This window comes from Nycticebus coucang, chromosome 4 (genome assembly GCF_027406575.1).
Source record: "Nycticebus coucang isolate mNycCou1 chromosome 4, mNycCou1.pri, whole genome shotgun sequence".
NCBI lineage: Eukaryota > Metazoa > Chordata > Mammalia > Primates > Lorisidae > Nycticebus > Nycticebus coucang.
The window spans coordinates 129,733,150-129,746,745 of NC_069783.1; the positions used below are offsets into that span (position 1 = coordinate 129,733,150).

Here is a 13,596-nt window from a genome sequence, read left to right on the forward strand (position 1 = left end):
GGTGCCCGCCACAACACCTGGCTATTTTTTTGTTGCAGTTTGGGTCGGGGCTGGGTTTGAACCCACCACCCTCCATATATGGGGCCGGCGCCCTACTCACTGAGCCACAGGCACTGCCCTTCTTTTCTTTTTTTTTGATACAGAGTCTCACTTTGTCACCCTTGGCATCACAGCTCACAGCAACCTCAAAGTCTTGGGCTTAAGTGATTCTATTGCCTCAGCCTCCCAAGTAGCTGGGACTACAGGTGCCCGCCACATCGCCTGGCTATTATTTTGTTTGTTTTTAAGAGACGAGGTCTTGCTCTGGCTCAGGCTGGTCTTGAATCTGTAAGCTCAGGCAGAACCTATGAGCTCAGGCACTCCACCTGCCTTGGCCTCCCAGAGTGCTGGGATTACAGGTGTGAGCCAGCTGTTACAGCACGTTTTCCACCAGCGCTCTTTCTGCTGCAGGACCCATGGGGCTGTCCTGTGTTTGTAGGCCCTGTGGTCTGTAGTCATTTCTCTTTTCCTTGGTTTTCATGACACTCTTGAAGAGTACTGCCCAGGCACTGGGTATAGTGACCCTTAGGTGGGATCTCTCTCTGTTTGCTCAGGGTGAGATTGGTGTGGGGAGCTTTGGGAGGAGGCATCTCCCTTCTCACCTGTCAGTCTCTGATGTCCTCCTGTGGCCGGTGAGGTTTAGCCCTGCCACTTGGCTCATGCCTGCAGTCTGCTGGGTGCTGGGTCAAGGAACTGCTTTTAACTCCCTGGTTTCTCAGAAGTGAGCCACCAGGTCCAGCCCATGCTCAAGGGGAGGAAAATTAAGATCCCCTCCTGGAGAGAGGAGGGTCCAAAAAGTTGGGGCCTGTGCGAGAGCCACCATAGCAATCATAGAACGTGTGGGGCTGTGGAGTCCGTCCCTGGTGTTCTCATTCCCCCATTCCTTCTACCTCTGTGGAGCTCTGTCCTACTGGAGTTAAAGCACCTGAGGGGAGTTTGCCTCTTCTTCTCCATTTATTGTGTTACTGCAGCTGTGGGGCCTGTGTCCTTCTGACATCCTATCCTGTATTTTATTCTATGAGTATCTCCTTACTTCCTGGCGCTACGAGATGCTTGAAACCCATCTTGTGTTCTTTCTCACCCCAGCCCTAGAATTGGCCATTTCTCCAGCCTGGGTCCCGGTTTTGGAAAATGGCACAAGGAGCCTCAAGCCTGGCACTGGGTGTGTATACCACACCCAGGCGCCGGCAGCCGGGGAGCCTGTGGGCCCTGGTATGCGCTGAGCTGGGCATGCATGCTCCGTCTGTCCTGTGTCAGACTAGCTGCACATCCGTGCGGACCTTCCCATCCCAACCTGACTCTGCAGGTCTCCATCCCTTTGCGCTTATTTGTACCCGATCATCTAGGAGAGGATCCCCAGAGGCACCTCTGATTTACTCACCGGTCAGAATCGTTCCCCACACCCCTGTAAGATGTAAACTCACCAACAAAGCCCACAGAGCTGCTTTTATCTCTTAACTGTTCAGTGTCCAGTCGAAATATACCCCCCTCAGGTCAGGTCCTCTCTGCCCCCTCCCCAAACCAGCCATCCTGTCTGTGTCTATCGCGGGCTGCAGTGCTTCCTGCACACCCAGTGTCCTGCTCGCTGCAGTTCTGATGCCTGTGAGTGAGGTTTGTGCTCTGGGGTGTGCAGCAATGTGGGGTTGGCTTCCACCACACCTAGGCCATGCTGGGCAGCCTATGCCGCCCCTCAGCGGGCATTCCCCAGAGTCTCTCTCCCCAGGGCCCTCCGTCCCCCTGAGCCTGTCTGCCAGAGCCTCACATAGGTGAGTCACCCAGGTGTGGGCTTCCTGGGCTGGCTTCCTTCACTGAGAAGTGCTCATGGTCCCCAGGCTGCTCCGTGTGCCCACAGAGGACCCTCTGCTTCTGAGCAGTGTCCCACAGTGGGCATGTGCTGGTCTCCTAGTGAGGGGCAGCCAGGTGGTTTCGGTTTAGATGATTATGGATAGGGCTGCTGTAAACATTCTTGTGTCAACACAGGTGTGAAATTTACTTGGGAAGACACCCAAAAGTGGGATTGCTGGGTCCTCAAACCACATTAACGGAGGGGTTGTTGGTGGCATGGGGGGTGAGGGAAGTGCTGCAGGGGAGGGCCGTGGCCCATGTGCCACAGAGGCCCTTGGTCACAGCTGCTCATGTGTCTGGTCCTTGTGGTCCTCTGCTGACAACTCACGAATACACACTGGGCAGAGACGCTTCCTCAGAGGAGGCTCTTGGCTAGCTGTGACCCACACTCAGCGCAGCCACTTTGAAAAGTGCCCTTGCCTGTCTTCAGCCTCAGGCCCTGAGTGCCATTTGTCCAGGTGGGGCCCAAGGCACACTCACTGTGTATGTGTGGGGTGTCTCAGGACTGTCTTCTCTTGTTGGAAGTCAGGGCCGGGACATGAAGCTGTGCCTGTGGGACCTGGCAGAGGGCCGGAGTGCTGTCGTGGACTCAATACGCCTGGAGAGTGTGGGCTTCTGCAGGAGTGCCATCCTGGCTGAAGGGCAGCCACACTGGACACTTGCCATGCCAGGGAAGGGCAGTGACGAGGTGAGAACCATCTTAGCAGAGGCCCCTCCTTCTCTCAGACAGGTGGGCTCGCTCCCCTCCTGCTGAGGACATGCCTGTGCCCACCTGCGGGGCCCCTACAGCCTGGGCCTGGCACCTAGGGGTGGCCTGGTGGTGAACAGTCCTCCAAGGACAACATGAGAGTGAGGAAAGGGCCTGGGCACCCAGGTTGGTGCTGCTGTGGAGGAGAGGGCATGGGATCCTGAGGCCAGTGGAATGGGCTGGCGGCAGAGACCTCTCAGGTCCTCATGGGCCCTGGACCTGGGCAGGAAGAGGTGGTGGGAGAGACCCTGTGAAGCTGGGGGGCACTGAGCCAGGGCAGCAGGGGTGGTGGTAGTTTCGGGCCCAGAGCTGGGCACAGCTGGGATGCAGGAGCTGGGGTTGGCACCATGGTGCAACTGCAGCCCCCAGGGCACAGGTAGGTGACAGGGAATCGGGCTTTGGGGACGTCACTGTCAGTGGAGCCTAGACTGCAGTGACTAGAAGTGTTGTTGATGTGGGGCTGGCCAGGCTGATAGCAGCGTCTGCACCCTGGAGGCAGAGGATCCGCCTGGGGCCGGGGGAGGAGGGTTCAGGAAGCTGAGCGGGAGGTGTCACCAACAGGTGAGAGTGGCTGAAGGGAAATCGTAGAGTAGAATAGCTGTGAGTGGCGCTGTCCTGGTGCAGCCAGGGGTCCCAGGGGACGGGGGTGGTGGTGGGGGCGGGTGTGGGAAGATGGCATGTACCACATGTGGGTGGGGCCTCCTGTCCTTGTGAACCCTGGCTGGGCAGGCAGCCCCCTCGGTGCTGGGCTTGCCCCACCACCCCCAGGAAGAGTCATTCTGCCTTGAGGCAGGTGTGGTTTATAAGTAATGAGCCGGCAACAGGCATTTATTTGTTCATGATTGTGTGTAAGTCACCAATTAGGAGCTGCATGTACTTGCCAATCTGTCCAGCCCTCTTAGGAGTCTCGGTAATGTGAGAAAGAGTGCTCAGCGCTGCCCCGAGGCGGGCATCAGCTCCCACCACCACAGCCCTGGCCCAAGGGTCTTCCCTGCCCTCTGCACCACGTGCCTGCCCCACCACCCTAGGCTGCCTCTGTGCCTCGGTTGGCCTGCCTGCCCCACTGCTTGGACACGCGTCCCCTGGGCTCCCCAAGCATGCAAACATCTGTATCTTTCTGGAGCTACCAGTCTGGTATCTCGTGTCCTGGGAATGGTTCCCTTCCACCTTCCCACCTGGAACCTGCCTGGACGAGACCCTGGAAGAGCATCGCTGGCCTGTGCCCAGGCAGTGCTCTGGAGCTTGATCGGCCGTCTGGGTGGCCACGGTTGCCCAAGCCTAACATTCTCCCTTCTGGAAACAGAAGCTGGAGTCGAGTACCAGGGAAGTTCATCGGAGTCTGCAGGAAGTGCCAAACATAGGTGCAGGCAGGGATCTTCTCTCTCCTCCTGCTAGGCCTGGGCCCCCAATCCCTGCACCGGAATGTGGTTGAGGTGCCACCACCCACACTCCCCCACTGCGCCCACTATGAGTCTCGGGCTGCCTGCATTTCACCCTCCCCCTCTGCCTGCCTTTTGCCCTGTCCTCACTGGCCTGCCTGAGTCCCCCAGCTCCAAGACCCCAGGACCCTTCTTGACTGTGGGCTTACCACCAGTGACTGCTCCTTCCATGACCCCTCCAGTGAACCTCTGGAAATAGCTCCTCCCCCCATTTCGCAAAGGTGCAGACCTTGTTGTCAGAGACCTGCCACGGAGGAGGGTGAGACGCAGACAGAGAGCCACCCTGCGGTGGTCTGCGTCCCCCAGACCGCCTCCTCACAGCCCATGCTGACATTCCCACAGATGCTTCATGAAAACAGCAAAGAGATGATGCCGGGTCATGGAGGTGGCATCTGGTCACCTGTAGGTCCCCATGCAATGGCCCTACTCCTCTTGCAGGGGTGGGGGAGACCTGTGCTGGAGACGCTCAGGGACGGGCCGAGCCCACCTCCAACTCCTCTCACAGGAAGGGCCTGGAGTCGCTGTCACCCTGCAGAAGCAGGCACAGGCCTAGCCTGCCTCCAGCTCCTTCTGGGTCTTGGTTTCCCAGTGTCCTTGTTCCTATGTGTCTCTCCATGGTGCTGGAGCTTACCCTGGAGCAACTTTTTCCTAAGGAATCCTTGGTGTTGAAGCAGAGACACTTGCCATCTTGCTGGCTTCAGCTCAGGCCTACCTTCCTCCCCCAGAGCTGCAGACTGGGTCTCCCCACCATGGAGCTCCTGAGGTCTGCAGCTCCTTTGCTGTTCCAGCAGGTCCTTCTGGAGCCTCTTCACAACTGCAGTGATCTCTTCTGTCACTCAGGCAGAGTGTTCTGCCTCTGGGAACAGTTTCTGTTCCCCTCACTTTGTTGCTGTGTTTATTGCCCTGGGCCTCTTCTGTTCTGGGCTTACCCTGAGGCACCAGCTTCCTGGGGGTGAGGATGTGGAGCCTCTTGTGTGTGCAAGGTGTGTGTGTGTGCGGGCAGGCACCAGGGCAGTGGCTCCAAGATATGCTTTCTGCAGTGAATGGGATGTAAAGCTATGAGTCCCCCACCCCACGGGTGCTGAGCAGGGGCAGGAACCCAACCCTCAGGGCTGAGCTGCTGTACTGGCCCCTGGTGAGCACACAGCGGCCCTTGCCCATCAGGCTCCTACATCATTGGCAGAACTCTGTCGCAGGGAGAATCAGGACACATGCCTGATTCTCAGCACAGCCCCCAGCACACTGTGGCCAACCTGGGATTCAGACTGTGTGGCTGGTGAAGGTGGCTGGGGTCTGGACCACTCAGACACTGGCCTCCAGATGGTGGGCAGGACTAGAGAGGCTGGGCCAGCTGGTGTGAGTTCTTCCCACTCGATGCCCCAAGCCCTTGCACTGCAGGCTTCTGTGCAAACCAGGGGATGCCCACGTCACCAGGCTTCCCATCCCAGGTGGCTACGTGTTGCCGCCACATTACTGGTGGAGAGCCGTTCCCATAGTTCCTAAGGAAGCTCAGAGCCAGTCAAGCCCCCCCAGTTTACAGGGGAGGGGCAAGGGGGCACACAAGCCCATCATCTGGGAGCCCCGCAGGAGGAATGTCCTATCCCTGCTGGGTGGGTGAGGGAGATAGGTACTCAGGACGAGGGACAGCTGGGGCCTGACACTGGGCTGTGGCATTTCAGTGCTGCCCAGCTCTGCTCCTCACAGCCTCAGCCACAGTATGGGGATGGTGCTGCTCAGCAGATGGGCTGTGGGTGAGCCTGGACCACATGGGCTGGCAACACACATCCCCCAGTCCAGGTGTGGCAGGGCCCTGGCCTGTGTTCAGGTGACATGGATCGCAGCCTCCATACATAGGGCACCCCAGAACCTGTCCATTTCTCAAGTGGTGGTGGGTCCCCCAGTGTGCCTTTGTGACTCTGTGCCATCAGTACCCTGAGATCCTTCACAGAGGTGCACACCAGGGAAAAGAAGCAAGAAGAGAGAATCAGCTGAGTGAAGTCAGGGGTGCGTGAGCTGTGCCTCCTGCTCAGCCCAGACAGTAAAATTGGGAGAGGCCAGAGTCAGTCAGGCGGTGACGTGTGGTCCCCCGGGAATGATATGAGCATTTTGCAAGGGCCCAGCTAGCCTGGGGCCCAGGAGCCAGTGCAGCCTAATTAGGAACCTCAGCTCCCAGGTCCTTGTGGGGAGGGAGCAGACAAAAACTCACAGCAGCCCTGGCTAATCGCCTTAAAAGTGTCTTGTTTGTATAGCACAGACTTGACTTGGCGTCAGCCCAAATCAACTTGTTTTCTTACTGTCAGGTTCAGATTCTAGAGATGCCATCCAAGACGTCAGTGTGCACCCTGAAGCCGGACGCAGATGCCAAGCTGGGCATGCCCATGTGCCTGGGGCTGTGGCAGGTAAGACTGAGCGTGCGCCAGCCACGCCCTGCCGGCCACGCCTGCTGGGCCTGAGTCATGCCCCATTCGGGGTCTGATTTACTGCTAAGCCAGTCGGGCAACACCCCCTTTGGAGAGACCTGTGCAGCTGCCTCCTGCAGCCTCAGTATCCCCGCCAGCCCTCTGCCTTCCACTGCTGCTGCCCGTGAGGGGCGATGCAGGCTCGTCCCCTGGAGGGTGGTGCCCTCCTATGGGTGGTGGTGAGGAGGGGGCATGTGGGGCCAGCGGCCGAGCCTGCTCCCATGAGGGCTGTGTGCCCTAACACTCAGCACCGCAAGGCACTGGCCCTGCCAAGCTGGGAGGGGTGTGCTCACTAACCAGGCCAGCCTGCACAGCCCTTCCCTGCTCGGGATTAGTTCTTGTTACTTCTTTGCCTTTAGAGTGGGTATAACGTAGTGCATAGTTCCTCTCCCCAAAGCCACACTCGGAATTTCTTTTTTTTTTTTTTTTTTGTAGAGACAGAGTCTCACTGTACCTCCCTTGGTAGAGTGCTGTGGCGTCACACGGCTCACAGCAACCTCCAACTCCTGGGCTTACGCGATTCTCTTGCCTCAGCCTCCCCATCTCCTTCTTTCTTGACCGTGATTTCTGGTTGGAGGGATGAGGAGGTGTCTCCAGGGGCCTCAGTGGCAGTCCAGGCCACGCCTCCCAGCTGGGACAGACCAGCGTACTGCAGCACACGGGGTGGGAGGGATCCTTCCGTGCCCACCACATCCACCAGTGACCCCAGTCCTCCTTAAGCCTCACCTCCTCCTTATCCGGATACCCCTGGTCAGAGGTCTCGGTGCACACACGCTCCCCTCCAGGCTGCCCGTGTTTGGGGCCACAGAGCAAATAGTCTGGTGCATTCACTTGTAGGGAGTTGCCAGCAGCCCTGGCCGTGTTGTCACTGCTGGGAGGTCACCGGGCAGAGCCTGCCCTGCGGCAACTGGCAACCTTGCACCTCCCTGTTCTGATCAGCTGCGAGGGCCGGTCTGCCCTGCCCTTATCGGGAGCAAGTGGTCCTGCCTTGCACCTCACCACCTCTCTGAACTCTTCACGAGAGTTTGACTAGATGGGCCTGTGCCGACTGGGAGGGGCACCCCAGAGAGCCTCCCCCAAGCTTTGGTATCATCACGTGGCCAGAAGGGTTGTTGCCCTGTCTTGCTGACAGAATGTTCAAGTTAGAATTTGGGGTCTCTTGTGAGGTGCTTCTGCAGAGATGCCATAGGTGAGGTGATTTCCAAGAGACCCACCTGAAATGGTCAAGCTCTTGGCACTAGCAGGTTTTGGCCTCAGGGACTGTGGTGGTGCCTGGGTCACTGGCCTCTGTGTGTCCAGGCCAGGCTCCTCTGAGGGCTCTGTGGGTGCTCGGTGGGGCTACAGCACAGCAGGACGTCCCAGGCTGCACCCACTCCTGTTCAGCTCCCTGGGAAACATGGGTCATTGCACAATCATGTAGAATTCCAGCAGAAAAATGTGCAGAAAGGGATGTACCAACTTGTTAAGGTGATTAATATAGCTGACAGAGGACAAATCACGTTTTTTGTTGGTGATACAGATCCAGTGTGAAGCATTCCACCAAGAAAAACCTATGTCAACTGGAAATGTTCCTTTTTTTTTTTATTCCTAAGCCTGAAGGTCCAGGTTGCAAATTACTAATCTGAGTATGGCCAAGTGGCCTGTCTAGGGTTTGGTTGTTTTTTTTTTGGTTTTTGGCCGGGGCTGGGTTTGAACCCACCACCTCTGGCATATGGGACCGGCGCCCTACTCCTTGAGCCACAGGCGCCGCCCAGTTGTTTTTTTTTTTAACACTCAAGTATATTCTTTTTTACTCCACAAAGCAGGTGACCTGGGCTATAAGAGTAACTGTTGTATAAAAGGTCAGGGTCTCCGTCAGATCCTGAGACCCTGAGGTAGAGTCTTTGGTGCCAGCCTCAGGGCTGGGCCCAGAGCCCCTCACAGCCCTGCTGAGTTGGGAGCTCCCCATGGGCCCTGCTGTGTCCTCTGGGGCTGCTCACTGAGGCACAAGAGGGGACACCAAGCAAGGCCTGGCCTCCAGGTGTTAGCTGAGGGCCAGGGGGAAGAGAGAACAGAGATGATGTGACTCCAGATCTGCCGCCTTTGGAGCTCAGAGTGTGGTCATCAAAGGCCCGGCCTTGACAGTGCTGTCCACTGCAGTGTCTGTCACTGGGTGGTGCAGGAACCCAGAGCACGGCAGGGAGCAAGGTGGCCACAGGATGAGACCCTCCAGGCCAGCTGGCCCTGCTCTGGCCACCCCGTGGCATCACCACAGGTGGTCAGTCATACCTAACCCCTGTGTTAGCTACACCACCACCCAGAAGCACGGCTGCATTAGTTTGCAGAGACGGGTCAGTGCTGACGTCAGCAATAAGAGGGGCCCTGAGGCACTTCAGCTCAGGAGATGGGAGGCACGTGCCCCAGGGAGAGCAGGCGGGCCAGAGGCAATGAAGATTGGAGACAGGTGCCACAAAGAGCACTGCCCCAAGGAGAGTAGACCCCCCTGGGCCCCTGGCGGGTTCTTGGAAGTCAGGCTCTGGGGTGGGCCCGGCGGCCCAGCTACACCGTAGCTGACAGGGGAGGTGGCATGCGTTCCTGGTTGGGGTGCAGCATGTTTAGGCTGCTCTCACCTAGCCCTGATCCTGCCTTTAGTCCACACTTGGCTGCTCTCAGGGGGAAGCCCAGCTGCCTGCAAGGAGCTCCAGGCAGAGGCATGGCACTTCTTAAAGTTCCCCAGGTCATGTCTGAGGGAAAGTGTGCGTTTCTGCAGGTGCCATTTCCACCCAGTTGACCTGAAATGTGCCCAGGTAGTGCTCTCCCCTGTGGTGAGACTCTAGGCAGAGTGCAGTGACAGCTCAGCTAGTGTGTAGGGAGGCAGCAGGGAGACTTGGAGCCTACCTCCCGGGAGTCACCTTTCTGTTTTTTTATTGTGGACTGTACTGTCATAAGAACACAATGGCTTTACAAGCCATTCACATGTGGGAGGACTCGTGCCCCTGGGACACCCTGGCCTCCCTGCATGCATTTGCCCATGTGCAGGCCTGTGTCCTGCCCACCTCTACCCATCCAGCCCTTCTGGGTCAGGGTGACCCGCCTCAGGCTGCAGGCCTGGCTCCCTGGCTCCCATCACCACCCTGCTGGTGCACAGGGGAGCCCTGGGCCCTGAGCTGTTTGGGGACATGGTGTCTGCTTATTGGGCACATACCCTGTGCCCCCAGCCAGCCCACCTCTCCTTAGCCACACAAGGTTTCTCTCGGGCCGACACTCTGGGACCTGGGGACTGACAGCTGCATCCCCAGGGTGACGTGGAATCTGCAGCCACCACAGAGCTTAACAAACGAGGGGCCTGCCCGGGCCTCACAGCCCTCTGACCTGCTCCCTCATTTATCACAGTGCTTGGGGCTCAAGCTCAGCGCGGGCAGTTCATACCAGCCTTCCCAGGGCAGGCGCTGCCGCAGCCACGTTGACAAACCACAGAAAGTTCATTTTTCATTGAGAGAGATTCAGGGTCTCTCCGGCTGGCTACTCTAGACAGGTGACAGCCCCAGCCAGGGGAAGCCACAGTCTCAGGCCGAGGGAAGAGGAGATAGGAGGTTGGGTGCCTGAGCATGAGAGGGAAGCAGGCTCGGCTACACCTCAGTGGCTGGCAGGACCCAGTGCGGGCACATGCCAGGTCCTGGGGCCAGCAGGCAGTGGCACTGCAGGGGGTGCCTCGGGCTCATGTCCACTACCTAGGGGAGGGGCTGGGCTACAGGACCTCTGGCCTGTCACAGCCACCTGGAAGATGGGAGGGACAGCTGTCTTCAGAACGCCTTTCCCCCGAACTGACTAGAATCTGAGCCCTTCTAGGAGCTGACTGCTCTGCTGTCCCTGCAGGCCTGCTCCAGTCCCCGCCCACTTCTCCTGGCCGGCTACGAGGATGGATCGGTGGCCCTGTGGGACGTCTCAGAGCGGAAGATGTGCAGCCACGTCACCTGCCATGAGGAGCCTGTCATGGACCTTGACTTCGACCCCCAGAAGGCCCGGGGCGTCTCAGGCTCCGCGGGGAAGGCTCTGGCTGTCTGGAGCCTAGATGGGCAGCAGGCCCTGAAGGTCAGTGCTAGGCCCTGGGCTCATTTATCCTGCTTTGCACTAACAGTCTGATAGGCTGAAACAATATTTAGGCATGAAGAGGAGCCGCTGCAGATCCCTGGCTAATCAATCACTCGGAGGCGGGTGGGGCCGTCCAGCCAGCCCAGGAGGATGGGGCGTGGGCGCTGGCAGCCTGTGCGCACGGCTTGGGTTTCTCCTAGGCCTCAGGTTAACAGCAGTCACGTCTTGTCGGTCCAGAGAAAGGCACGTAGAGTCCAGGAGTGCTCAAACCCTCTGAAAACTCAGAGGAATTTGGTCAGTAAGGAACTGATTAATCAAAAAGAATTTTAAAAACCAGTGCAGAGAACTCTGTGGAGCCACTGCCCCCATGGTACCTTTGCTCATGCGCAGTGGGAAGGCCAGGCAGGAAGGGCACCTGGGCTCAGCACAGGCCTCGTCTGGGACAGCATGGTCTGCGTTGGTGCAGAAGGGGAGTTGGGGAGCCTCCTCTGGTAGTTGTGAGACCACAGGGGATGAGGTGCTCCATGTATCCTGGGCCTCCTGTCCCCCAGGGGCAGCCTGGATGCGCCCCGGCTTCTGGGGGTGGGCAAGGAGCCCCCATCTGCCAGAGCTTTGGTAGACAGAGGCTTACCCAAGGCTAGTGAGTAAAAACTGTGGATGCAGCCCTGGTGTCGCAGGAGCCTGGGTTGGGCGTGGGGGGTGTCCCTAGGGTGGCCCTAGCAGAAGCACTTGGCAGGCCCAGCTCCTGCCTCCCCTGGGTGCTCAGCCCTGGAGCACTGGGGGTGGGGCGTGGAGGTGGCCCCCTCTGTCGCTATGGAGGCCCAGCTCCTCCCACATAACAGGAGATGGCAGGGAGGGCATCACTTGGGACCCCCAGATGGGAAAGGGCTCCCTTTGGCTTGTTAGTCCCACCCGCCAGGCTCCCTGAGGCATATGGTAGGGCAGGGGCAGAATGGGCCATGATGCCTGTGTTTTCCAAGGCTCTTGCAGCCCTGCACTGGGCACACCGCAGACTCTTGTGAGCCTGTCAGTCACAGAGTCCCTGCTGTGAGAGTGGAACTTCTCGTGCCCCCACCTGGGAGGAAGGGTCTCTGGAGCCTTCAGTAGCTGGCCTGGCTGTGGGTGGGGGTGAGAGTTGAAAGGGCAGTGATCATTTTCAGATACAGGAGCTAAGCCCCACTCGGTGCTGCACCTGGCCGGGTGGGCGTGGGGGACCTCCCTCACCCTCGCTGGCTCCCACTGCTCAAGCCTGGTAGGGGGTCCCAGGCCATCCTGCTGTGGCATGGCCTCGCTCAGCCCCACTCTGCGGAGGGCTGAAGACCCAGGTGGCTCTCTGGGAGCCCCAACCCCCGCTCCACATCTCGGGACCCCGGGAGGGGCCCTCCTGCTGTTCTGGCCTGGATCTGCCTGGCTGCTCCTGGTGTGTTTGGGAAACAGCTGCTGGAACTTAAGATTGTAATTTATGGGTCACGTTCCAGTCCAGAAACAAAGTTTACTGTGCCGATGAATTTAAAAGTTAAAGCAGAAGAGGGGACCAGGTATTAATGAATTCAAAAGTTAAAGCAGAAGGAAGACTAGGAACGTGAGGATGGGTGTGCTGGGCAGGGCCTAGGCCCACAGCGCACATCAAAGGAGGACAGAACCCCATCTGTGCAGGCGAGAGGGGTCCTGGGAGGGGGAGACAGCCAGGGCAAGGGCTGGCCAGCCTTGCTTTGCCCAATATCACATCCACTGTCAGCCTCAAAGGCCCTGGAGAGCCTAGGCCTGGAGGGCACATTTGGGGGCCGTTAGCCAAAGCGAGCCATCTGAGGGCGGTGTGCCAACCAGGAGCAAGGAGGTGGCCTCGAGGCCCTTGGTGCACACAGGTGTCGTCACCCACCTCCGTGGCCACCCTGCCTGAGAGCCACGTGGGCTGGAATGTGCCTCCCCGCATCCTCCGCCATAGCCTCTAATGAGCCCAGATCAATCTTTCCCAGGCGGTTGCTGGGAGCCCAGACGCGGACGAGGTTCCCGCACCAGGGCGTGGGTAATCAGAACCAGATGGTGGCCGTGCTGTGCATTCCTGGCACCTGAGGTCATGAGCTGGGGGAGTCACTGGTGGCCAGAGATCTTCCTGGCAGGTTCTGGTCCAGACTGGGGCATGGCCAGGGGCTGCCATGGTCAGGGGTGCGTAGGGGCCTGTGGTGACACCAGCCACCCTATCCTGCCTTGCCAAGGTGGCTTTCCTGCAAACCATGGCGGTTTGTGCCTGGACTGTCCTCAGATGCAGGTGGTGTGCAGGCCTGCTCCTTCCCTCCCACGCTTGGGGCAGGGCCCACAAGCCTTGAAGCAGGGGCTGATTTACAGCCGGCAGTATTTTTAGGCCTTTAAGTAATAATGAGGCTCCCCCACCCAGGCATGCTGGCCTGGGAAGGGACCAAGTGCGGCTCTCCTGCACTCGCTCCACCGGGCATCCCCAGCTGGACTCCCATCTGCACACAGTGGGGTCGGCGCCTGCTGTTCTGGCAGGAGGAGCCTGGCAGCACAGGGCTTGGGCTGCTGTCACTACAGGGCAGGACGGTCCTCCTCTAGTCCTTCCCAGTCTCCCTCCGGGAGGACCAACCAGGCTTCCCTTTGCCCTCACTCCCCAGGGGGAGCCTGGTCCTCCTGCCAGGTTGTCCCGGCCTCCTGAGCACAGCTAAGGGGGATGTGGGGTCGCTCCTATCCCCAGGGGCAGTGGCTGCTCAGCACAGCCAAGCTGCTGGGAAGGAGCCAGCATCTCAGGCCCTCAAGGTGAAGACAAGGTGTGGAGGGCACTCTGCCCACGCCCACTCTCTGTCCATGGAGGCCATAGGCTGCACCCTTTATGGAACGCTCTGCTTAACTTGCCTTTAGCCCCACGTGTGTGGTAACAGGGCCAAAAGCAGCCCTTTCCTGCTAGAGAATTGCATGCTGATCACACATTTCTGTGGAGGAAACAGGAGGCGGTGGCCCTGAGGTGGGCTGAGTGGGTTCC

General features: G+C 58.9%; 1 protein-coding gene across 3 annotated transcripts in view; it reads left to right on the plus strand.

The window, feature by feature from the left end:
• The window catches only part of GNB1L (G protein subunit beta 1 like), a 68,653-nt gene that overhangs the window by 45,653 nt on the left and 9,404 nt on the right, over positions 1-13,596 (plus strand). For all 3 annotated transcript variants that reach the window (XM_053588807.1, XM_053588804.1, XM_053588805.1), the window contains exons 5-7: positions 2,410-2,572; positions 6,372-6,470; positions 10,386-10,601. In XM_053588807.1, coding sequence (XP_053444782.1) covers positions 2,410-2,572; positions 6,372-6,470; positions 10,386-10,601 — 478 coding nt within the window. The remainder of the gene's footprint in view (positions 1-2,409; positions 2,573-6,371; positions 6,471-10,385; positions 10,602-13,596) is intronic.